The sequence below is a fragment of the Nannobrachium achirus genome, assembly GCF_963921795.1.
Source record: "Nannobrachium achirus genome assembly, chromosome: 1".
Classification (NCBI taxonomy): Eukaryota; Metazoa; Chordata; class Actinopteri; order Myctophiformes; family Myctophidae; genus Nannobrachium; species Nannobrachium achirus.
The window spans coordinates 76481803-76509045 of NC_137810.1; the positions used below are offsets into that span (position 1 = coordinate 76481803).

The 27243-nt window shown below is 43.0% G+C and overlaps 2 protein-coding genes across 2 annotated transcripts; both read left to right on the plus strand.

Annotated features, from left to right (window-relative positions):
• Nucleotides 1-12718: 12718 nt before the first annotated feature.
• On the plus strand, nt 12719-13651 carry LOC308284876 (delta(3,5)-Delta(2,4)-dienoyl-CoA isomerase, mitochondrial-like; the record flags this gene model as incomplete). Its single annotated transcript, XM_080725600.1, has 1 exon — nt 12719-13651. The coding sequence occupies one exon, from the start codon at nt 12719-12721 to the stop codon at nt 13649-13651; it is 933 nt and encodes a 310-aa protein (XP_080581726.1).
• A 69-nt stretch (nt 13652-13720) lies between these two features.
• Nucleotides 13721-14868, plus strand: LOC308289997 (NADH dehydrogenase [ubiquinone] 1 alpha subcomplex assembly factor 3-like; the record flags this gene model as incomplete). The annotated part of the gene is made up of 2 exons (XM_080731776.1): nt 13721-13771; nt 14290-14868. 2 exons carry the CDS (start codon nt 13721-13723, stop codon nt 14866-14868), a joined length of 630 nt encoding a protein of 209 aa, XP_080587902.1.
• Between the last annotated feature and the right edge of the window lie 12375 nt (nt 14869-27243).

Consider the following 27243-nt stretch of genomic DNA (forward strand, 5'->3'; position numbering starts at 1 on the left):
CCCAGGCCAGTAACTCACCATGATTTTCTCGATTTCCGTTGGGATAGAATGGGGGTTTTGGCCGATCGTCGATGTCCCCGTGCGTTTCGCGTGCGCGATCCTTTCACGTAAATGTCCCCGCAAATAGTCCATGTGTGACTGAAGAACAGAACTGAAAGGTTTCGCTAGCATAGCCCCAAGCATGGCTGCTGTAGGAGCTCGAGTGTGCAGACAGCAAACGGATGGCTGGGAGTAGCCTTGGAGAAGGAGAGGCGCTGACGTCACCTCTGCTTCATGCACGGTCTGCATGAGCTATCAGTGCACGAGTGGTGACTAGGGAAGGTTAGACGATCGCCGATTTTCGGATCAAAAGTTTTTATTCCGGTTTTAAAGACAAAGTCCGGGAATGTACGACGTGGCTGAGAGTCCCTGGGGGGATGTGCGATATAGTACGGTTTTAACATTAAGGGGCTCCCCGTGGCTTAGAAGGTGTTAATGAATGCTATGAAAAGAGAATTAATTATTTAATGAAAAACATTATGGCAATTTACTAAATACTTTGAATTAGTACATACATGTGTTAGTGTGTGCATTTTACTGGAAATGTTAATATAATTTTAAAAAGAACAATAACTATTATAAATATTATATTGCTATAAATAATTACATGTGTGGAGCTTTATCCAGTGCGCTGATGTGGAGTGTCAGCAGACCAAAATGGTGATTTATAAAATAGGACTGAAATGTGCGCCCCTATAAAATAGGGGGGCACGTTGTAGGTTCCAATTACAATCTCTGGGGGAAATCACCCACAATATATCCAAGCCATATCCAATAAGTCAGCTTATTATAAGCAACGTCGGGCTTGTTTCTCTGTTAACCCCTTAAGTGCTGTTCGGGTCATTTTGACCCGTTTTACATTTTCATTTGGAAAAAAAAGGTAGAAGTTAAAAATGTTTCCACCTGAAACTCACTGGCCTTAAAGATTCTTCTGAGATGAACATGTAAAAAAAATATTTTTGCACTACACCCATGCTACACCCCCCTCATATTTTTTGAACCTTAAGTGCTGTTCGGGTCATTTTGACCCGGAAGCACAGAAATACACAGTATTATGCCAAAACACAGAGACACAGTCACCCCCACTTCTAACACCCCCCTTCCGAAGCCCCATTCCGAACCCTCCCCCCCTTCCTATAAGCATGAGCAATATTGCCCAGTATTAAATGAAGTCGTTTTTTTTACATGGATTTCAGCTAAATCAGTAAAAACGCCTAGCTCTTTCAGTGTTTAATGTGATATAGCAAAGCAGAAATGCAAACATTTACCAAATATATCATATGAATTGTTTGGTATTGAGTCAAAGTCAATGTATCATGATGATTTGTTAAGTTAAAATTTATATTAGTGTTGTTATTTTTAAACCAAATATCCACCGGGTCAAAATGACCCGAACAGAACGAAGGTGTAGTGAATCTGAACAGAACTTAAGGGTTAAGTAGCTTGTAAATAGTGAGGGTCGTTGACAAGTAAACAGTCTGCCGTAGCGCCGTCCGGAGAGCAGACCGTTGACCTTCAGGACCACGGCGACATTATCAAGTCAGATCACAAATGGATGTAAAACATTTTAATATTAATATCTTTACTGAGCAGGAGCCAAATCTATGCCCTATGCCGTTGTCCGATTTTATTGTCATTTTCTGGTGATAGTGGAGGGATGACAGCTTTACTTTTGAACCAAACCACTGAGCATTTTACGGGTCGAAAAGTCACCTTCAGACGGCTGCTACCCGTGACTTGTAAATAGACTAAGCCCCCATGCTCCCCCCACCCTTTTTTTCTAGCCTGATTTCAGACTCTACGCTGAAGCAGTTCACTCAGAGAGTGGGCGGGTCTATTGGCTGGAGCCAGGCAACTTTTTTTCTGCCTTTGTATTTGATGTTATGCTTTTGAAACTGATATTATCCTAGATAAAGTACTATGTTCTATCCGTCTGTCTTTCAATGTTATATGAGATACTTAAAGTGTGGTTCCTGTGGAAATAAGCCTCGGCTTTCTAGGATCTCCTTTTAGTTGACCTTGTACCAGTGATTTGTACTGTAATGAAACTGTACTTTTTTCTGTTGCAAACTGCTAATACATTCTTCAATCAATCAAAAAAGAAAAGTGCAATCAACAAAACTCACACACCTGCCTTTGCTAGTCACAGTGACCTCCACTCAATTAGAGGGCCTTTCATCTATATAGGTACTTCTGTCTTTCAAAGTAAAGCCATATTAAGCAACAAAACAGCATGCAATAGAAATCACATTATAAGACATGACAAAAACTATGACTTTGTTTCTTTCTTGATGGGGTGTGGTAAGTCAGTGTACAGTGCTGACAAAGGCATCAACCTTTTAGCAATCGACCATTTAGTGCCCGACATAGCGGCCCGAATATTAAATATCAGAGCTTTGTCCAGAGCCCTTTCCTTGAGAAAGGAGGCTTGAAGGCATTCTACAAAGGCTACATTCTTAACGGGCATGCTGAGGAAGTCAGACATAAAATGGTCTCATAGCTATAAACAAATGACCAACAACTCTTGGAGAGAGCTATCCCAAGACTTTGAACACACCCGAAAAAGTTTTCCCTGGCAAGTGGCAGAACCCTCAGGATAAATGTAATAAAGCAAAGAAGAGGATGAAGGGAAAGAAAAGTGGAGATGCAGGCGGAAAAAAGAATGTCACCCCACAGCAGTTCCTTGAACACTCTAGTGGCTTGATGAGTTCATCAAACACCACCCTACAGTGACCAACATGACAGTGTCAACATCACCCCAGGTAAGCTGTTTTTATTAACTTTTTTGAAAGCTCATCAAAAACGCCTATCCAGAGCTTGCAACAACAAAAGGCTACGCTACAGCAAAAAGAGGAGCTTGAGAAAGGGAGCGTGTCGCTGTTACTACATCTAATCTTTTCGACAACTGACTCTAAAGCCGGCAGCAGACTAGCCGACAATCGGGCATTTTAATTACCCTCCCGACAATCGGGCTGCCTCAGACTGAAACGGGCCCGACTATCGGGCATAAATGTCTTCTAGCGTGAGGGCTCACGGATTCAATCTGAGCACCGCGAGTGGCTCGGAGGGCGATCGGGACCAGCCCGACTCTTTTCAAACATGTTTGATATTTTTCTGGGATCCCTCGTCTGGAACAGCAGCGGGTGACCAAGAGAAAGACAGCTGCTGATCGACAGATCTCTCTCTCTCTTTTTCTCTCTCTCCATCTCTCCCTCCCTCCCTCTCTCTCTCACTCACACACATGTACAGGCGCGCGCACGCAGCCACGCACACACTTTTCATACCGTCCACATCCATCCGCCCAGGTTGTATCATGATTGCTTGCGATGGGAATTAAAACTCAATACAGGTTTGTTTTATATCAGCAGAAATAGTCACTACCAGCATGGGAACAGCGCACGGGTGACTGACTGACTCGCTATATGTTGCTCTTGCAAGTACACGCCCACTGCCTGATCTACAAACCCTACAACGTAGCGTGGAGGGACACAGTTTGATCTTGGAAATCTACTGTTCCGTGCGCCACACAGTCATACGACTAATCATAAATCAGGCACCATGAGAAGCAGACAGCACGCAGACCAGTTTAGCAGCGGAGAGAGAGGGTATAAAAGTCAGAGAGAGGAACAGAGGCATGGATGGAAACGTGTCAAAGTGAACTCATCGTCAAAATGGGACACAAATTCCTTATTATTATTTTTTCTTCCATTGCGCGAAGCGATGGTGTGTTGTGTGGATAATACGTTAATGTGTTTGTGTGTGCGTGTGCGTGCGTGTGTTGCAAGGCGAAGCTCTCAGAACAGCCTGTGACATTTTGTATTCATTATATTATGTATTATTGCATTGTTCAGGCCCGACTCAATCTGAATAGAATCCTGTAGCGTGCGGAGCGCCCGACTGTTCAAAACGGCAAGTGTGAGCCCGTTTAGATTATCTGGTCAGAGAATCAGAAAAAATTATCCTGTAGTGTTTAATTCTACCCGATTCAGTCGGGCCAGATTATCTGTTAGTGTATGGCCAGCCTTACCCTCACCCTAACCTTAACACTTTCCCTGCCTGGCCAGAATGGCTTGTTGTGGACTAGCCTTCTAGGATGGCAGCATTCTTTTTTTCTCTTCCGTCACCAGAAGTGTCTCATCTCCATTGGCATATAGTGGGGATTTTGGCCGAGTCGTCTTCCCCCCCGTGCGTTTCGCGTGCACGATCCGTGCACATGGAGATAAACAAATGTAATCCAGTCCGTATGAAGCCCCGATCTCAACTTGTATCTGGTCGAAAACATAACCGAGAGATGCTATGCTAACGCCTTCTCCTACAATGAAAGTAAACAGGAATTTGGGTATAGAGAAGGGATAGTGACCAGAAGCACTTCCGGTGCAAGGGTTGAGAGAATGATCCTTTTAGACCAGCCGAAGAAGAGACTGAGGACAGCTGCCGACCGTTGTTTTTTGATAATTATCATTTATTTCGGTTTTAATGACCTAGTACGGAAAATTCTGGTCGGCTAATTCGAGTACAGATGAAGTACGGTTTAATCCGGTTTTAATATTAAGTGGCTCCACGTGGCTGTAAAAGAGTTAACCTCCGTGGAGTGAGTCGCTAACCCTCCGGTCGAAATGATGGGCGTTCGCAAAAGCGAGATTTCCCCAGAGAAATGCACGCCAATGCATGGAAGCCACTTTAGGCACTGGTACGTACATGTGTCCAACTGCATATCTTATTATACTTTTGGCTTACGGGTCCCCATGCTGGATAACTTCCCCACAAATCTGCACCCCATATCTTTTTTTGGAAAAAAACTATGTTTCTATGTCAGTGGTGCTCAAACCTTTTCATATGAAGGACCCCCAAAATGATATGTATTTGGCCACGGACCCTCATCTCAAAATATTTAGTTCCAGGGACCCCCCAGAAGCAACATTTGAGTTTCAAATGTTTGCTTAAAAAATACATATACAGTATTCAAAGATTTGCAAACATTTTAACGACTTTTAAAAAATAGCAGATATACAAGCTCACAGCGCGGCACCGAGTAGTGCCGTGCTATTTTTCAATAGCTAAAGTATAAAATAATTAAAGTGATCCCTGACTAATACGACAAATATGCCTTAATACATTATAAGTGTCCTCTATAACTACAATGTAAAATTAAAAACAACTTCAATATTTTATTTCTTCTAGAAATAGCTAATCTTTCACTCAACAGGAGAAATGCCTGTCGCAAGTTGATGATGTCATAAATGTCATGTGTGATCTAACCCTATGGAATTTATGGAATGCATGTGCAAAAAACACATTTGAAATATTGAGTTGATGCTCATATTAACCATATGAAGTATTAAGTTTGTTTTTATTTGCACATGCATGCCATAAATTCCATAGGGATAGATAACACATGACATTTATGACATCATCAACTTGCGACGGGCATTTCCCCTGTTGAGTGAAAGATTAGCTATTTCTAGAAGAAATACAATAATTAAGGTGTTTTTAATTTTACATTGTAGTTATAGAGGACAATTATAATGTATTAAGGCATATTTGTCGTATTAGTCAGGGATAACTTTAAGGCCCCTCCACCCTTGCGCCCTAGTAACTCAGTCCCACTTTTCCCCCCATTGTGACACCCCTGCTTCCAACAACAAGAAGTACTTTTACCAGGTCCTGGGGGTTCCTCAAACATCCACCCAGAAGGAGATAAAAAAAAAAGAATACTATCGGGTCTGCTTCTTTCCTGTTTGATCACTGTGACTACTACTAGAGCCAGACAATGCAGATGGCATCATTACTGGTGCCAAACTGCCAAGTGGTCGTCAGATTGTGCGGTGCATGCTGTACAACTGTGATGCACAGCTGCATGAAAAGCGACCCGGTTTGAATGCAGCCTTGTCACGGTTCATGGCAGCCAAGGTCGTCCTGGAGCAGGTGCGACCATTTTACACCAAGGCCAATATACCAATGGTGAGCGATCGGAAGGCGTGCAAGAACATGGTGGCCCTTGTTGATGACAAGAAAAAGCTGCGGCTTTGCTCAGAGCCCTTTCCTTGAGAAAGGAGGCGTGAAGGCATTCTACAAAGGCTACATTCCTAATGGGCATGCTGAGGAAGTCAGACATAAAATGGTGCTTGCACAAAATGCCCTGCTGACAGAGACAATCCCGTTTGCAATCTCTGTGTGTGAAAGTGCAAAGAATGTGCTTACCAGAGACGAAATAATCAAAAACATGTAATACAGCTACAAAAAATAAGCAGAGCTTTGGGTAAGGGACGAACGTAAAGTGAAATCGTCTCAAGCTACAGTGCTACACAGGAGACACATGTGGAATTGCTGAATAAGATTATATCCAACATATTCTCACCTCTAAAGCGTCATACGTCCGACGCGTTGTGAAGTACTGTACTGCGTCGGACGATAGACGCTTTGGGATTGCCTACTGTGTCAAGGGTTGGACGCATTGGGTGGTCTAAGAAGAAAGAAAAAAAAGTAGTTCCCGAAGCGAGATTCGATACCGCTATGAAGAGCTTACGGGTTTACCAGCCACCCGTCGCTACCGCTCACGCCACTATAAACGACGGAGCTGCGCCGTCTCAGGCGGCGTTGAACGCCGAGAGACGCCGCCGAGGGAGCGGTAGCGACCGAGTCGCCGTGGCGAACGGTGTGAACGGCGCATGAGCCGACTCAGCGTCGTTACCGAATTATGTGCCGTTATGGACAGAATAGTAAATTTTGACCAGGGGACTGCTTCCGCGTCCGAATACGGCTCAAAGAAGGGACTACGTTATCATCCACGTTGTCAAAGATAAAAGCACAAAAAAAAGGAATTTCCCAGTCGTCTGGTTAGCTCAGTCGGTAGAGCATGATGACAAACCAGCTAAACCAGAGACCGGGGATCGATTCCCCGTGACTCCGTGAGCGGAAAATATTCCAGTAAACACATGTCGGCGCATGCGTACTAAGACTCTCCGTTCTCGTCCCAAAACTCTCCGTTCTCGTCAGACCGTAGACGCAGTAGACGTTCCAAAGCGTTGCACGGGTGAAGCAGAAAGTGAGTTGCGAACGTGTCGGGAGGGTGACACAAAGGGGGTGAGAATGGGCTGTTATATCTCATAGATATAAACAAATGACCAACAACTCTTGGAGACAGCTATCCAAGACTTTCATCGTTCACTTCAAAGAACCGTTCAAAAGATTCAATTTGTTCACGAACGTCACATCTCTAAAGCTTTCCATGGCAAGTGGCAGACCCTTCAGGCTAAATGTAATAAAGCAAAGAAGAGGATGAAGGGAAAGAAAAGTGGAGATGCAGGCGGAAAAAAGAATGTCACCCCACATTGAACACTCTAGTGGCTTGAGTTCATCAAACACCACCCTACAGTGACCAACATGACAGTGTCAACATCACCCCAGGTAAGCTGTTTTTATTAACTTTTTTGAGATCTCATCAGAAATGCCTATCCAGAGCTTGCAAGAACAAATGCTAGGCTACAGCAAAAAGAGGAGCTTGAAAAATGCATGGAGGCCACTTTAGGCACTGGTACGTACATGTGTCCAACTGCATATCTTATTATACATTTGGCTTACGGGTCACTGGATAACCTCCCCACAATCTTGCACCCCATATCTCAGTTCAATGCCAATAGGGAATTTCTCTACTGCGACGTGAGGCGGGTCTACGGCTGCTATGACGCAATCGCCGTTGCGGACCAAATCGTTAAGGAAACAGCCGTCGGCGACAGGGTCCCACCCCTTTTACTGCGGTTTGGTTTGGTTCCCATGGCGACACGTCTATACAGAAGATGTTTTAGGCGCAACTTGGAAAGTGAGCTTCTGACGTAGTACAGACAGCTGCTACGGTGGCAGGTTGATCTATCGAGCACTGATCATTTGCCGTTGTCATCTGCCGTAGCCGTCCAAAGCTTAAATAGCCTTCTATCACAGCTCTGATTCTGAACAGCTTTGCCTATTCTGTGGTGTCAACAACTCAAATTACTGGGAGGTGCAGAACCTATTCCATCTTGGATTCTTGGATTCTTCTGGCAGAGGAGAGAACGAGTAATAGTTTTGAACTCCTCGTGAGTATATATATATACAGTATATATATATATATATATATATATATATATATATAGGCCTATATATAATTCAAAACACTTGAAATGATCGTGAAAGTGACTTAATTAGTGACCTAATTTATTGTGTGCCCAATATGATTCTGCTGCACATGTAATGAAAAGGGCGCCTGCTGGAGCAGCGCTGGGCTGTTTCTGCTGTCCTTTCGGACCGAAGTGTCACAAAGCTGGCAGACGCCAGGACACTTCAGCTGGCTGACGACTCTTTGACCGTTGATGGAAGAGCTGCTGTCCGTGTTGCGCGCCCTGCAAGTTGCAACCACTGCCCTGATATGAGTGGAGAGTCGGGAGTTTCCTGTTCTATGGTTTATCCCGTTACATCAACGTTGCTGCACACACACCTGCCTCTTACTCCAGGAGAGTCGAAAAAGGTTGTGGAGTTCAAGCAAGCCGTGACGGAGTCACTGGAAAGGAGAATGAAACCCGACGATGTGGAGAGTGCAGAGAAAGTACCTTTCATTGCATCATTTCTCTACCCACGGCATAAACACCTCAAGTTTGCCAACAGTGTGCTCAATGATGCTGTCACGGCCAAAGTCACCGCACTGCTTTCAGCCTTAAAGGGCCTACACCATGCTTTTAAAACTATATTTTTTGTATAAATATATGCTCAAAATTGAGTCTTAGACAGGTTTTAACCCTCAAAAAACACTCTGACCATTCTTTTTGTTTGTTCTAGCTCTACTATAATGAGGCTCTCCAGCTGCAATACCAAAACGGCCTCTGTTTGCTCAGGGGCGCATCTAGTGGGGTTTTTCCAGAAAAAAAAGAAGTTTTTTGAAAAAGAAAAAGTTTTTTGAAAAAAAAAGTTTTTTGAAAAAAAAATTTTTTGAAAAAAAAAAAGTTTTTTGAAAAAAAAGTTTTTGGAAAAAAAAAAATTGAAAAAATTTTTTTTTTGAAAAGTTTTGAAAAAAAAAATTTGAAAAAAAACTTTTTTTTAAAATTTTTTTTTTTGACTCTGCATTGCATTTTTTTGAAAAAAAGAAAAGTTTTGAAAAAAAAAATTGAAAAAATTTTTTTTTGATTTTTTTTTTTTTTTTTGACTGAAAAAAAAACGGGAAACGTGACGTCACTCTCGTCAACTCTCAGAACAGCACTGTTCTGAGAACCCGTGGAAAGCTTTTCATCTCTGTCTGCCCAAAACCAGAGAAAGACACAACGGTCAGAAATAGGACTTTGTGAGGATAGAAGGTGCCAGTGGGACCCCAAAAAAAGGTTTTAAAATAGAAAAAGTGAAAATTCATGGTGTAGGTCCTTTAACAGCAGCTGCTGCAGCAGCCGAGGAAGACGACCCAGTGGTCATCGAGGAGGACACTGACTCAACGGGGAAAGGGGCATCTGGTGAAGCCACGAAGAGACCACGATATGACAAGAACGAGTCTGCAATGTTTACTTTGTTTGGCGACGATTATCACTCGGAGCAACCGCTAACGCCTGAAATGGAATTAAGTTGATTTTTCGTTACTGCGACGAAAAATCCATCACTCTCAATTTGGATCCCCTCCGCTGGTGGGAAGTTAATGAGAACAGTTACGAGAGGATGGCACAACTTGCGAGGGCATACTTGTGTGTGCCAGCCACATCTGTGCCCTCGGAAAGGTTTTTTTTCCGGCGGCAGGACTTGTTGTTAATCGGCTGCGCCCACGCCTACTCCCTGAACATGTTGACCAGCTCATCTTTTTGAACAAAAACTAGTAAGAGTCAAGAGACGTTTTGTTGTTACTGATGGCTTTGCAATTTTGATTTATTGTTGTTTGATGCATGCTTAAACAAAGCAACTGACACTTTTATTTTTGTTATTTTTGTCTGATTAGACTAGGCCTACTGTATTTCATTTTGTTTGTAATTGTTAAATAACTAGGCTAGGCCTACTGTATTTCATTTTATTCTAGACATAATTAACAACTACATTGGGGATAAAGTGGGGTTACAAATAATTGGCTACTCTAAATAAAATAAAAAGAGAAAAAAAGAGTGTTCTGGCCTATTGTTCTGAAGTGCCTGCCATTGCCTCTAAGTCTTTAGCTAATGCAGGCTACATGATGGCTATTGATTTTGTATTGTTTTGAACTGTTGCTTAATGTTTATCATTACCTTAAAAAGTGAAAACCATTTTATATGTGTAACTTGAAAAAGCATGTGAAGGTGCATTGCATTCCAGTAAAAAGAGAAATCAGAAGAAAAGAAATCCGGTAATCGATTATAAATTGATTAGTACTTTAGAATAATCGATTTTGGTAAAAGTCCATTTTTGACATCCCTAGTACAAGGATTCATTACGGGCCCCCCCTGAATGTTCTTCATAGGGGGAGGGGGTTTAACCCGCATTATACAAGCTCACAGCAGTGCTGCGCTGCGAGCTTGTAGATCTGCTATTTTTTTTTTTACTATATTTCTATGTCAGTGGTGCTCAAACCTTTTCATGTGAAGGAACCCCAAAATTATATGTATTTGGGCACGGACCCTCATCTCAAAATGTTTAGTTCCAGGGACCCCCCAGAAGCAACATTTGAGTTTCAAATGTTTGCTTAAAAAATACATATATTCAATGATTTGCAAACATTTTCACGACTTTTCAAAAATAGCCAAAGTATAAAATAATTAAGGCACCTCCACCCCTGGGCCCTAGTAACTCAGTCCCACTTTTCCCCCCATTGTGACGCCCCTGCTTCCAACAACAAGCAGGACTTTTACCAGGGGAGCGTGTCGCTATTTCTACAAGTCACCTAACCTCCGTCGGGTGAGTAGCGATACCTGCTGAGTGCCGACGCTCCGTTGTCGAAATGATGTGCGTTAGAAAAAGCGAGATTCACCCTTTTAAAAAAGAATACTATCATGTCTGCTTCTTTCTGTTTGATCACTGTGACTATTACTAGAGCCAGACAATGCAGATGGCATCATTACTGGCGCCAAACTGCCAAGTGGTCGTCAGATCTTGCGGTGCACCTGTGATGCACAACTGCATGAAAAGCGACCCGGTTTGAATGCAGCCTTGTCACGGTTCATGGCAGCCAAGGTCGTCCTGGAGCAGGTGCGACCATTTTACACCAAGGCCAATATACCAATGGTGAGCCATAGGAAGGCGTACAAGAAGATGTTGGCCCTTGTTGATGACAAGAAAAAGCTGTGGCGCATTCCATGGACCAGTTATATTGAATCAAGTTGACATTTCCATACAATTTATATATTTTGCACATTTTAATTTAGTCTTGGTTTTCTGTATATATTTGTCTTCTACAACTTGAAATAAATGAAGTTTCCTCATTTGCAATCAGATAAGTGATTCTGGAACTACCCATATTAAACCAAATATTATTTGTTTATAATGTTACTTACACTTGCCTCTAAGGACACTTTATATTGGATTTGTTACATTTCATTAATTGTTCTATATTTACGTTATGTTTCTGTTATGTTTATTCTGAACGTTTGTGTTCAGAGTGTAACCCCCATTCGTACTGGACAACAGAATTGTGCACTACATTAGACCTGATTCACAATTGAGAATTTGGAAGAAAAGACAGAGAAAACATGCGGCATATGGATACAAACATGAGCTTTATGTGTCTCCCTTGGGAGAATTTTGTCTTGGAGACAGGGAAACACTGAAATGGTAACCAATATAGCCACAAAAACAGGGATTTGAAGTGAAATGGCCCTTTACATGTGAACATAATTGACTTGATTCATTGCACCGGTGTCTGCTACAGTTAATTCTCTCGGTTGTCAGTCCTTTGGCAGTGATACTTGTCCTCATCAAGGTGACGAAAATGTAAGTGCAAATATTTCTTTCATTTATGATTTATTCTTTCCGTGATTTCCGCCATTCATCAGAGCTTTAAGCAGATTTCTGAGAGGTTGCAGGATAACATATTGTGCACATCCACACTGTTGTTTTGTAGATTTCAATTAAATGTTGTATTGTATGTGGAGTTGATAAAAATGTATGTCTGTCAGTCCGCCGTGACACTGTTCCACATTAACGGGATACCGGTGGTGTGTTACACAGTGTATGTTGGTCCGTGTTACAGCGGTTTTGACGTCATCTTGTTTGTCTGGTTACCACCGTCCAAGTTGGTACTACATCATCGACTCTACATCACCTGGATCTCCATATATGGAGTTGAAACCTTGGGTCCCAACCTTGGGTTTCCATATATGGAGCTAAAAACTCCATGTATGGACCGTACACCTTTAGGTAATTGTTGCTGTTAGACATGCGAAATGCGATATACATTGTTATAATTAATTGTACGTTTATTACAACATTTATGTCAGTGCCTTGAGCCTCTAGCTAGGACCCAGAATAACCCAGCCACTACCACCATATATAGCTGTTTGGCAAGGCTTCTACTGCAGTAGCTACAGTTAGCTGGATGTAGGTTAAAGTTTACAGGGTAGATAGCAAGAAAGCTGGACAGGTTGAAGTGACTTTTTCAGCTCACACTGCTTTAGCATCTCTGACAGAAGGAACCTGACTGCAACCTGCCCTGCAGTGACCTCAATGTTTCATTTCAGACAGTCGGACTCAGACCTGAATTGAAAGGGAAATGTTGTCATATACTGTCATTTCAGCTCTCGTGAAAAACAGGCGTCTGTGGCTCCCACTTTGTAGTGCAGTCAGAAGCATGTCCTCCACGGGGGGCCCAACCCCTCCCTTCACCACCCTAGCCATCTATCGTCCAGCTGAGTCCATCACTCATGTTGAACTACACCGGCCAGAGAAACGCAATGCTATGAACAGGGCCTTCTGGAGTGAGATGGTGGACTGCTTCAACCAAATAGCTGGAGATCCAGAATGCCGAGCAGTGGTTTTCTCTGGAGCAGGGAGGTCTTTTACTGCAGGTATTGACTTGATGGACATGGCCAGTGATGTTCTTCAGCCAGAGGGGGATGACATGGCAAGAACCTCCTGGAACATGAGAAAAGTCATCGCCAAATACCAGGAGACCTTCTCTGTTATAGAGAAGTGCCCCAAACCTGTGGTGGTAGCGGTCCATGGAGCCTGTGTAGGAGGAGGAGTTGACCTGATCACAGCCTGTGATATACGTTTATGTACCCAGGACGCCTGGTTCCAAGTCAAGGAAGTGGATATTGGTCTGGCAGCAGATGTCGGGACTCTCCAGAGACTCCCTAAAGTCATTGGCAGTCGCAGCCTGGTGAATGAGCTTGCTCTGACTGCTAGAAAGTTGTATGCGGATGAGGCCAAGAGCAGTGGCTTAGTCAGCCGCGTGTTTGCTGACAAGGAGGCCATGATGGCCGGAGCCTTGGAAATGGCCGGAGAGATTGCCGGTCGTAGCCCAGTAGCTGTACAGGGAACCAAAGTCAACCTCATTTATTCCAGAGACCACAGTGTAGCAGAGGGACTGGACTACATAGCCACCTGGAATATGAGTATGCTTCAGACACATGATGTAATGAAGTCAGCTCAGGCCTCCATGGAGAAGAAGAGTCCCAAGACGGTACCCTTCTCCAAACTATAAACCAAAGCCTGCCTTAGCGATTGATTAGCACAGTAAGAATGTTAGTCTTTTCCGCTGATTTTCAACATCATGGGTTTCCTGCAGATCAGTTGGTTTGGGACTAAGGATGAGAGTTTATCTGTATCTAAAGTCAACCTTATAAGACCATACTAAACACTGAAATGTGCAAGCACATGCTGAACACAGGACAGAGTTGAAATCGGGGACAGTGGACGAGTAGACTTCTGATTCCAAAAGGGACGTTTGGTGTACTAATATGAAGTTTATTCAACTGACTTTTCTTATCCTGATATAAAACATGTGTGTGTGTGTGTGTGTTGGTACCTCTATGCACATTTTCAATGAGCTAACATTGCACTTTTTAGATAACTGTTTCACTGTTTCTATTAAACTATTAACATGTTAAAAAAAGAAGAAAAAAACTCCATGTATGGTCATGGTTGATGTGGAGTATGAACCTTTGTGTCCCTTTTGTGGCCATATAGGGAGATCTCAGTATCTGTCCATGTCCCTTGTATGTTACCGCTATACATACCCATATACGGGCAACACCTTATATGTACATATACTACAATACTTAAGCAAAATCTCTATAAATGCCTACATTGCCATGTCTTGCCTCTTCTCTTTGCTCCTAGCTGGAAGGGGAACAGGACTCCATCAACAACAGCATGTTGGGTGCCAGAGTCCTTCAACGATCAGCCCAGAGTTTGAACCTCTCCCCTCGAGCTTCCCCCCTTTTCTCCAGTCTCATTCTGTCTCGGGGTCACAGACTTGGTCCTAGCGATGATGAGATGTACCAGCGCACCACTGTGTCTTTCATGCAGAAGGAGCCAGGTGATGGGGTCATGATCCATAGATACAGCCCCAGAGGATTCAACATCGATGGTAACAAAGTGTTTGGGCCCTGCGCTTTGCTGCCTCCAGCTATCCTACAGTGGAATGTCGGCAGTCATATAGACATCACAGAAGAGAGTGTCTCACTCTTTCATATGCTGGAGCCACGAATAGAGATTCTTGTGCTGGGAACAGGAGCTCGGGTGGAACGGATCGACCCCAAAGTCCTAGCCCTTCTGAAGAGTAAAGGCATTGCTGTGGAGGTTCAGGACACGCCGAATGCATGTGCAACCTTCAATTTTATATCCAGTGAACGAAGAGTAGTAGCTGCTGCTTTGATCCCTCCACCCATCAGCACAGCACTGGACTTTACAGAATAGGTCTCCTGCTCAATACTCAAACTAGATACAAACCTCCAATGTAGGGGGCCTTGGTCTTCCTTCTTCACTGACACAACCTTCAATGTAGGGGCCCTCAGAAATAATAATAATAATAAGGGTAATAATAATACAACTTTATTTGTATAGCACCTTTCATGACGTGAAATGCAGCTCAAAGCGCTTTACAGAGCTGAAAATGAAGTGCTTAACAGAAAGAAAACAAAAACATTGAAGAATATGTAAAATATTTTAAGAACATTTTAAGAAGAGTGCAGACTTCAATAGCAGCACAGGAATGACAAATTCAGCTAAAAGCAAGAGTAAAGCAATAGGTCTTGAGCTGTGCTTTAAAGCTATCCATAGAGGCTGCCTGTCTTAGGTGTAGTGGGAGTTTATTCCAAACTGTCCGTCCGTAGAAGCAGAAAGCTGCTTCACCGTATTTTTTTATATGTCATATTAGGCACATCGAGCAGGTCTACAACCTGGCTATGTGTGTCTTCCTGTTCCTCTACTGTACCCGTATGCCTGCACAGATAAGCCTGCAGACAGATCAGTTGTCCATGGATGTGTTCCACCTGGCCAACAGTGTGGTCACAAATGAATGCAAGGCAGGGCCGACCCAAGGCCTTTTGGTGCCTGACTCGCAACTGGCTGTTGGGTGCTTTTGGGGTGTAATTATACATTTGGCCCCATGCTGGATAACTTCCCCACGTCTCCCCCATGTCTCAGTTCAGTGCCGATATCACAGCTCTGAGTCTGAACAGCGAGAGCAGCTTTGCCCGGTCCTATTCTGAGGGTGTCAACAAGGCAAAGTACTGGGAGGTACAGATCTGAACCTATTCCATCTTTATTCCTTTGTAATGATTCAGTCTGTATTTGTTCCTTCTTGCTGGCCACACCTCATTTAAAAAAACAAAGCAGAATTAATATTGTTATAAATAATTTTTCAACCTCCTGGTTCCCCTAGATTGTCTATGAAGATTCCAAGTATTTGATCGCTAAGCTGCCCTGCGTCGCTGCCAAGATCTACCACAACCTGTACCATGAAGGCAGCAGCATTGGAGCCAATAGACTATTTAAGCTTTGTACGGCAACGGCAACCGTAAATGATCAGAGCTCGATAGATCAACCTGCCGCCATAGCAGCCGTCTGTTTTACCGCAGAAGGTCCCTTTCCACGTAGGCCTAGCACCTAAAATATCTGCTCCATAGACGCGTCGCCATCGGAACCAAGGCGTTCAGTAAAAGGGGTGGGACCCCGTCATTAACAATTTGGACCGCAACAGCGATTGCGTCATAGCAGCCGTAGTCCCGCCTCACGTCGCGCTGCGGTCTGCTATTTTCAGTGCTTCCACCAAAAGGCTCTTTTGGAAATTCCAGACCCTGCCTCTCTAACGTAGTAGAAATGGTTTTCTTAAATTCCCTATTGACTCCAACCTGGACTGGTCCCACAATTTCACCAACATGCTACACTGATAGCATGCCCAGTTCCCTGAGCTCATGAGACTCTACCTGGGGAAATCTCGCTTTTGCGGACGCCCATCATTTCGACAGGAGGGTTAGCGACTCACTCTACGGAGGTTAAGGTTAGGGTGAGGGTTAGAGTCGGGTGTCGAAAAGATGAGATGTAGTAACAGCGACACGACACGCTCCCCTCTACCTCACTATCCACAGGTATGGCACCCGATACTTAACTTGCAGTAGTATCTCAGTTCGAGCAAGCCAACAAGCAACATCGAATAGCTTGCAATACACTCAAGTGAACCTGTTCTAACCAGCTCCGTGTTATGTTTATAACTTTATATGCACACATTTTCTACAGTACATGGCAGATGATGAGTGCGAAGAAGAGGATGAGGAAGAGCCTGTCGTCAGTGGATAAAGCAGCGAAGGAACATGGGCTCGGGTGGAACCGATTGATCCCAAAGTCCTAGCCCTTCTGAAAAGTAAAGGCATTGCTGTGGAAGTTCAGGACACGCCGAATGCATGTGCAAACTTGAATTTTATATCATGTGAACGAAGAGTAGCAGCCGCTGCTCTGCTTCCTCCACCTATGTGCATGAGGGAGGTCATTTCCCCAATAGGAGACATGCTATATTTATGAACAGTATTGCTGAGTCCCTCCCCTCGAGTTTCCCCCGTTCTCTCCAGTCTCATTCTTTCTCGAGGTCACAGACTTGGTCCTAGCGATGATGAAATGTACCAACACAACCCTGAGTCTGTCATGAAGAACAAGCCAGGCAGCGGGGTCGGCAGCAGATTGCTATGAAGTTCCTGAATTTGGTAACATTAAATTGTCGGTGGCCATTGCGGAATTGGAAGGTTACTAAAAGTGTCAAGAAACCTAACCTCTATCGGCTCAAGTGTCAAGTGTTGCATATTGTTAATCTATATTCCTAAGCAACATGTGTGTATTGGTAGGACAGCTCTGCCAAGCCAGGTTCATTTGTCTAAACCTTCAACTACTGTCAGTAATTCCACAGAATGTTCAAGATGTAGCCTGTAATATACAGTATATGTATATCCTCAAGCTTCGCTTGGATATTACACAACTATTGACCTGCTGAAATGTAATGTTGTATAGGCCTACTGTTAATAAAAAACATTGATTGAGGTGACATGACTGAACTACTGAAATGTACGAACAAAATAATTTGATGTTTGAAGCAGCAGATACTACTGAATAGAGAGCAACATGAAAGCATTCACAAATGATTAATGGCAAACATTAAAGTTTACAACACTGATTTAGTCTGTTTTGGTTACATTATGTATTGTAGTGTGTAGGCTACTGTGTAGTATTATGTCTTGGAAAAACTAAATCCTGGGTAGGAAAAGTGCAAGCCAAAGCAGCTCGATTGGGAGAGCATTGGACTTTAGATCTAAAGTTTCCTGGTTCAATCTTGGGTTGTGTTCTTTGCAATGACATGCTGAACACCATTGTGATTTTATGTTGCTGGCTTTACTTATACCGTAAAAAAGCACATTGTGACCTGATGGTCATGGCTTAACTTATACAGGAAAACATTAGTGTACTGTAAATTAGGGTGGGACCGTAAAAGGTCCCAGTACACAGGTTGATCTTGATGGTTATGTCTAAACCCAGGGTATTCAAGGGGTCAAGAGTTTCTACTGAGGTCCTGCCAAATCTTTGTGATGTACTGTATATACAGGGCTGTCACGATTATAACATTTTACATGACGATTAATTGTCACTCAAATAATTGTGATTAACGATTTAATTGTGTTTTTGTCGTTGGCAATTACATATCTGTTTGGCTTGTAGACTTTGAAGTTGCACATGGCAGATATGACACAAATATACAAAGAAATTAAGTACATATTTGACAACTTTACACTATAAAAAGAACATTGATAGTGGAAATAGACAATAACCACTTGAACCCCACCATCCCTATTCTAACTTTAGACAACAAATAGCTGATCTACAAGCTCATAAGTGAGCTTGTAGATTGGCTATTTCCGGGCAAAAGAGGTTTTGTGAAAATAGAGGCTGGCTGTTGGGTTCATGTGCCCCTACTGTTGGGTTTGGGTTGTACACCCAAAAATGTCTTAAAAAATACTTTAATGCTGTTAATATAACTAGGGATGTCCCGATACCACTTTTTTGCTGACCGAGTACGAGTACAAGTACTTCATTGTGAGTACTCGCCGATACCGAGTACCGATACGAGTACAATTAATAATACAAAACAATGTGTTGTCATCCTCACAAATCTTAAAATTAGGGATGTTCCTAGCGACTAATTTCACTGACATGTACACGACAGTTTTGAAACCTATTGGGATAACCGAAAATTAATTGATGCATTTATTTATTGACATTAACAAGCAGAAAATAGCCAAAATCTAGCACATTTCAATCTATTAGGCTAAACCTCATTTGAAAAAGATATCAAGAGTATATGAAAGCCTTTTAATAATGTTTATACTATTGGAATCTGCTCCAAAATAATTGATTACATCACCAGTGAAAGACGTAAAACTAGGGCAAGTACCAATTAACTCCCCAGCACAGCGCACAGCAGCGCAGCTGGACTGACAGGACTCCTCGTTAAGCGACATCTCTCATCTCGCTCATCTCTCATCACTGTTAGGCCTACTTTAAACCATTATTTATGGCATTCGCAGCCAACTTATGACTGAGACTACTTTCTCCATGTTCTCAAAATCTCACTCAAAATGGATTATTCTTCAGATGAACGGATCACACTGATGCAACAGGCTCGAGCCGAGCTGCCGAGGTAATGAGTGAGTGATTCACATCCAGTCGCCTTTTTTGGATTTGAATTCTCCATCTAAGGCAAAGCACTCAGACAAACTTTGCATCGTAGCAAGTTTTAAGATTAATGAATGATGAATGATGCTGCTAAATCACTCAATGTAGGCCTACTCATGTTGAAGCTGCAGAAAGACAGACAGACAGCCTACTGCCGCTGAATGCCAGCGTTCACTCCGCTCAGCGTGCACCAAGGGTGTCGCACCAAATTCTGGGCCCTGGGTACAAGGATTCACTGCTGGCCCCCCATGAATGTTCTTCATGGGGTATTTAAAAAATAGCAGATCTGCAAGCTTGCAGTGCGGCACTGTGAGCTTGCATATCTGCTATTTTTCAATAGCAAAAGTATAAAATAATTAAGGCCCTGGCTTTCACCTTGAGCCCCACTGCCCCAGTAACCCAGTCCCACTTTTCTCCCCCTTGTGACGCCCCTGTTCGGTATCGGCCGCTGCCGGCAGAAGTATCGGGCGAGTACGAGTACAGCAAAATAGGGTTGTATCGGCGCGAGTACCGATACCGCGAGTACCGATACCGCATCCCTAAATATAACCCCCCCCCCCCCAAAAAAAAATGTCTAAAATAATAAATTAAGCATTCATAACAGATCTAATAAAATAGTAATTAAATAATTAAACAAAGCTAGCACTCATCGTCCATGGTTTTATTTCAGGATCATACATTTGGCAATAAAGATTTAACAATGTGAACAAATGCACCATTTGTACATTATGTCAGCTGACAAATGTCAGTGTGCACAAACATATTTTGGTTACGATACAAGAACAATACAATGGCCACTTTGGTTAAGATATAAGAACAATACAATAGGCACTTTCGTTACGATAATACGAATATACACATTTGATGTATGTCTAATATTATGATCTATTTGTTCTTCAGATACTGCAGAAAAGAAATCACACTTACTCGCAATGTCACCAGACAACAGAAGACAGGTGGATAAGGATTGCCAACCAACCTCCCCAATTATGTGTTATTCAGCAACAAGATGGCTTCAGCTTCCTTCCTACCAAAATAAAACCACCTGCATCAAAATAAAAGCCTCCCAACTTAATTTCTTTCTTCCATGAGAAATTCGCAAATTAATCAAAAATCTAAAATGTTTAAGTGCAGATTGATGTACAGTAGGTAAGAGTTGTCCTATCCAAAAAAGAATGCCATATTTGAATTCTCCATCAAAAAACACAAAATAGACACCTAACATTTTAGATAAGAACAGATCAAGAATCGAACTAGGAACATAATGCACTAGCATAGTGGTTCCCAAACCTTTTAGCCTGTGACCCAGAAATTAGACATTTGCCCATCTTTTGAAATACCGGTCAAAAGAAAATGTAGTTAACGTAAGATAAAGTCATGGGAAACCAATTCTCCTCTCAGAACAAAATGCCCAAAAACTAAACTCTGAGGTAGTGACTGTGTGTACATGCGCGCACAAACACACAGAACATTTGGCAATAAAACAATTGAACTATAGAGGGTATGCACATGCAAAAGTAAATGGCGAAGTGAGTGGCAAAGTGAGTTTAACGTTGTTTAATGTAATCAGATAGGACTTTTCTGTTTGGATTTATGGGCTGTCATGGCCAGAAAGTATTTTTTTGCCACTCAGTAGGCAGGGCTGCCAAGTCTCACGCTTTGAGCGTGAGAGTCACGCAATTTAACCTCTTCTCATGCCACACGCCACACATGACATTTCTCACGCATTTTTACAGCCATCCCACCGACCACTCCCGAAAGTTGCGGGGGTTTTCTCACTCGGTAAAAGTCGCACAGAGAATTCTAAGCGCAGTGAATGCAGCTGCTCTGCTCCTCCACTCTCTCTCCCCTCTACACATACACACATGCAGGCGACGCAGCGAGACGGAGAGCCCTACAGACGGCTGCGATGCTTTCTCGCTTTGATCTGCGGGGCCGGGGATCGCGCCGCCCCTGCGATGGAGAAACACACTCGCTCCGGGACAAAACGCCGGGCGATATTTCACAAAGATGACCACAATCCAGCTCTTGCCTCCCGCGAGCGCATGCACGAAAGAGCCCACGCGCAATAATTTCATGGGTTACTATATCCACTTGTCTTGAACCCTAATATCCCCATATTCTGAGGAGGACTTTAGAAGAGATAGGGCGGTTTGCACTAACACTACCAACACTACTCTACTAGAGGGAAGAATACCAGTAGCCCAGTGGTTCTCAACCTGTGGGTCGGGACCCCCAGGGGGGTCCCCAAATTATTTTGTGGGGGTCGCCATGATTAACTTAATGTGCAACATTGTTTTCTCACTCATCAGTAAAAAATCAAACCTCGGTTCGAAGTGGAGCGGTGAATCTGAGCAGCTATACCCTGTGTGTGTTGCTAAATGCCTAAACTGTAAACTGTAAACTGTAAACTGTGCCTGTGAGTGAGTGGTGAGTGTGCCTGGCCTGCACAAAACAGCGCCCCTCCTTTAACTAGTGTGTTGTGTGTGGCCACTCAAGGTATTGCCAGGCTACGGACACGGCCACCCAGCCACCCACCCACGGACATACCCACGGACATACCTGTCTATTGGGAGCGCTTTCACCGCTCCAACAAACCAACATAAAGTTTAAGTGTAGAGAGGGTATCTGCACATTTCTAAAGTGACAATTTGGGTGCAATTTAAGGACTTTTTTAAATTTTAATAGCTCTAAAATGACAAATTAAATATTGGCCAAATTGTCAAGTATTAGAGGCAGACATTGTGAAAATCTACAGTACATGCTCACATGTATCTGCTATTTTCACAGTAGAATCGTGTTATACAAAATGTTGCCTGAACTCTTATTTTACTCTTATTTGGGCGCAGTCTGAAAAGGTTGAGAACCACTGAAGTAGCCTACTGATGAGAGTTTTAAATGTTTGATAAATACACAGTGCTGTCAAACAAGTCTATGTAGCTATCTATGACATCTATTAAGATTTCATTTGCAATTTTGATACAATATGTAGTGGGGGTCCTGCTTCATCTCCCTTTAGCTAAGGGGTCCTTCACTTGAAAACATCTTCTTGCCTGCAGTGCCTGCCTGGCAAACAGCCAGTAGCCACAAATCACAATATGAAAATAGAAATGATTGCCCAGGATATTTTATCAGCTGCTATAGTAACAACAACAACAATAATTATTATAATAATTATAATTAACTAGAAGCTGAGTCGGCGACCTGGCCAACTCGGGAACGATGTAAATAGGGAATGAATGCCCCGCCCTTTAATGCAAACCCCATTATACCTGTTGTCATAGGACCCGTTTTGACCATCTGTTTGCCTGTGTCCATTTATGCCCATATATGGAGATATCTGTTATCTGTCTGTCTGTCGGCGTCCATTTTATGTCCATGTATGGAGATCACTGCAGATATAGTTCTGGGTCCATTTTATGCCCATATATGCCCATATATGGAGATATCTGTCTATTTGCGTCCATTTCACGCCCATATATGGAGATCTCTGATGTCAGCAGTGTGATGTTATAGGTTGCCGTAATGTCATGATGTCAGCAGTGTGATGTTATAGGTTGCCCATATACTTGCCCATATACTCTATCTGCGTCCATTTTATGCCCATATGCCCATATATGGAGATCTCTGTATCAGTCTGTGTCCCTTTTATGCCCATATACGGAGATATCTGTCTATATATGCCCATATAGGGAGATCTCTGTATCTGCCCATATGCCCATATGCCCATATATGGAGATCTCTGTATCAGTCTGTGTCCCTTTTATGCCCATATACGGAGATATCTGTCTATATATGCCCATATATGGAGATCTCTGTATCATCTGTCTATATATGCCCATATATGGAGATCTCTGTATCAGTCTGTGTCCCTTTTATGCCCATATACGGAGATATCTGTCTATATATATGGAGATCTCTGTATCAGTCTGTGTCCCTTTTATGCCCATATACGGAGATATCTGTCTATATATGCCCATATAGGGAGATCTCTGTATCTGCCCATATGCCCATATATGGAGATCTCTGTATCAGTCTGTGTCCCTTTTATGCCCATATACGGAGATATCTGTCTATATATGCCCATATATGATATCTGTCGGGTCGAGGCAAGGCCCGGCACTGCAGTGATGTCACAATGAGTCAGCGAGTCAGCTCCGATTTCCTCCGGAACAGCTGCCATATGCCCATATATGGAGATCTGTCTGTGTCTATATCTGTCAGGTCCCAAGGCCCGGCACTGCAGTGATGTCACAATGAGTCAGCGCCGATTTCCTCCGGAACAGCCTGATGTCAACAAAAACAGCCTGATGTCAACAATCAACCCTGCATAAGGAGATTCCGAACGTTTCGCGCCGGTTCGGGAAAACCGCGCGTCGGGTCGGGTCGAGACCCGGCACTGCACTCCGTGCCGCGGCGGGGAACGCGTGTGCCGAATCTGAAGCCGGTGGGACGAACGGTTCTCGAGATACGCGGATTACAGACACACAGACAGACAGACAGAGATTTGTCGCATTTATAGATAGATTAAGAATATGTTTAAAATGGGACGTTGGTTTGTCTGGAGCCCTGCAGCAGTGTTCACTGTTCAGCCTGTAGGTTAGCTGCACTTTCATCAACCATTCCAGCCCAAGGACCGCAGGTAAAAAAAAAAAAAAAAAACATAGAAACCCGGGAAAAACAAAGAAAACCCCGAAAAAATCCGATTTTTTCGGCCCCGCGTGGGCATGAGGGTACCCCCGAGCCCCCCCAATGTCTCACTCCTAACTTTTTCTGAAACTTGGCAGCCCAGGTCCAGCAGTTTGTTGTGTTTCTCCAGCAGAGTTTCTAGTGTCTCTATCTCTCTCTGGAAGAGGTTGCACATGAACTCTGCAGCCGAACTAAGGCGCTCCAACACAAACACTCTGACATCAAGCTTCACACAACAAACATCAGCACCATGCTGCTGTTTGTCCAAAACACACAATATCTCCTCTCCCACCGACGTCATGTGTTCATTTATCTTCAGCCGTACAGACTCCATTTGACAAGTTTTTACCTCCTTTATGAGACGCTTTTCCTTTTCACCGAGATCACAACAACGCCGCACTTACTTCCGGGTTAACGTGTTTCACACTTGCGCATTGAGGCATCCAGGCACTTGTTAAGTGTGCCTGCCATGCAATGGCAAAACACTTATTGTAATCCGCCATACTTAATTAATTAGGGTAGTTAATAATGATCCCACAAATTTGGTGCGCTAATAACTGCCGCACAATTTACGCCACCGCCGCAATATATACATCAAAACGTGCGGCTCGGCCGGGAATGGTGTGCTATTACTTTTCTAAGAGAAAAGTTGTATCGTTTAATTGATATTAATTTATTAGTGAATTAATTTTACCCATTGACTTATAAAGGGAATCGCAAAAACTCACATTCAATATTTTTTTTCTCGCAAACCATAGGTGCTACAGTTTCAAAACTTGGAGAGGAGATTTATAATGATATCAAGGATTAAATGAAAAATAATTTCGTCAGTTGGCCTCATGGTGGCGCTATAACAGTCCACTTTACCTTTCGGCCTGTAACTGTTGAACCTTGGGTCGGAAAATTAAAAATCCTTTTTCCCTGGATTCCTTGGGTCATGCTGCATCTCCTCATATAGGCCACGCCTATTTGCATCAGGATAGATTTTCCGCCATTTTGAATTTTCTTCAAAACACACTTTTTGCTCCTTTTCCTACATATTTTCTCCAAATGTCACAAAAATCGATACACACGATCTATGGACTCATGCGATAAACATATTTAAACGATATTTTGATAGTCCATACCGTTCTTCCGTAACAGGGTTCCAAAGTTAGCGGGAGGAGCCCGTTTTGTAAGAAGTAGCCATAAATCACAAACGAAACATCCAGTCAACACCAAATTTTAACCACAAGTGGGGGGCGCTATACTAAACATATACCCAAAAGCATTTCCACTTCGACCCATAGGGGGCACCACAAACGCGCAAAACATAACCGTTTCATGCCAAAACGTGTTTTTCAGGGGGAACGACCCTCTCAAAACGAAACACAAACGATCTCGGGAGCGACGGGACAACGTAATCGCCTTGCGGAACTTGTGGGAGGAGCCTATTTCTTAAAAACAAGAAACCACATTGCTAATGCTAACACATGCTAATGCTAACAAATGCTAATGCTAACAAAGATGCTAATGTTAACACATACAAGGTTGCACACACTTAGCGAGCTGCAGGCACACTTAAAATTTCTTCGAAATTTTCTTTTCTAGTCTTCTTACTGCCTCTCGCCCCCTGGTGGAAGAGATGTGTAAGTGAAGATAGAGCCTCCTGTAGCTGTGGAAAGACAGTCTGTCCTTGTGTGTTCGGGTTGCCTGTAACTGTGGTGTGTCCTGGAGTCTGAGCAGGAGGACAGTGTGGAGATCTGCAGTGATAACACCATCCTTTTATCAAAGAGTTGAGAAACACCTCCTCCCATTCTTCTTCCAGTTCACTGCAGTCAGGGTCTATTCATGTCAATGTGAAAGGTTCATAACAAAGGACAGTGTAGGCCTATGGGCCATCACCAGAGACACATTTACATTATGCTAGTTTCAATGTATTCTGCTTCATTAACATACTGCTTGTTTTTATTTCCCGGGTCCTGTTCAGAGCCTCAGACGCAGTGTTGCCATGTCCTCTTATCATAAGTCAATTTAGACTTAAAGTTCTGTAAGGTTTCTCATATTGGTGGGTTGCGTTTTTTTGTGTGTTGCGTTATTTGGGCTTGTTTGCTAAATGTTGTATCAGTGGTTATTTTTTTACACACACAATACAGACAGGGCAAAAGTTAATTTATACTATAGTATCGGCCACACTTCAGCCTGGCCAGAGACCATCATTCATGCAGTAGCCTAATAGTTTAAGCACAAGATTTGCAGGATGTAAAATGAAGTAGTGATTATGGTACATATTCTGATAATATTATGTAAAGCACACAGACACGCCCTGTATTAGTGGAACCTTTATTATGTAACCAGGGCGCTTAGGCCCGGAAACAGGAAACCCGACAACGCCACTCTGGGAATTTCACCCAAAGAATACCATATAGACCATGTATATTGAATACCAAAACCACAGGTTTTATGAAAGAAGTTGAGCAGAGACGTGTATTTCCAGTTGAAAACGTAAATACGTGTTTTATTAATTCAAGCAGAATGATATACTTAATATCAAAGGGCGATCAAGGGTTAGAAATATATATATTTATTTCAATACCAAAAGGTTATATCGTCATGTGACTTTATTACAAGGTTATCATATCAGTATATCAAGGGTTAAAAGGACATAGGCTACTATACTGTGCCAAGCAGGCTATAAAGCACTATACCGGTGGGTGGGTGTGCAGGTGTCCAACATAAGGAAGGGTGGCAAGGAGTGAGGGGAAGTGAGGGAGAAAGATATACCGCCACCAGGGAGCGCACACTTCAAACACTCGCACTGCAAGAGAAACAAACACACTATTAGACATTCAATAAAAGATATGAAAAGCATGCAGCAAGTTATCATGCACAGTTAAAACACTATAAAACCTCCCAACTACAACACCACTGGTGACCAACCCCCTATCGGGACTCAACTCTGCCCACCCTTCCACCGGTAATGATATGTCAGCCCTACTTGTTTAAATAATAATGCAACAAAATTAACAGCTGGTTTACACAAACAAAATAAAGTTAAACAATGAACCCAAACAAAATAACTAAATAAAGAGGACAAAAACAGCAGAGGCCAACAGGGCTTCTCCTAATAAAACAAAAGGACATAATTAATATACATAAATCGTTGGTCAACGATTAGTACTACAAAATATACAGCGCGGTGGCCTTACTTCTAGTAGGCAGCCAAACAGCCCCAACATACAAGCAGACACGCAGCACGGCACCGCACAGATGAACGCTGAACAGGAGAATGTATAATTACTAATTGGTCAATGCCTTAATACAAACTTCAGTATGGGGAACGTGCGTATGACGTTTTGTAGGCCGATTTGGAGTTATCGGCCTACAAAACCAGCGCCATTGCTGAGG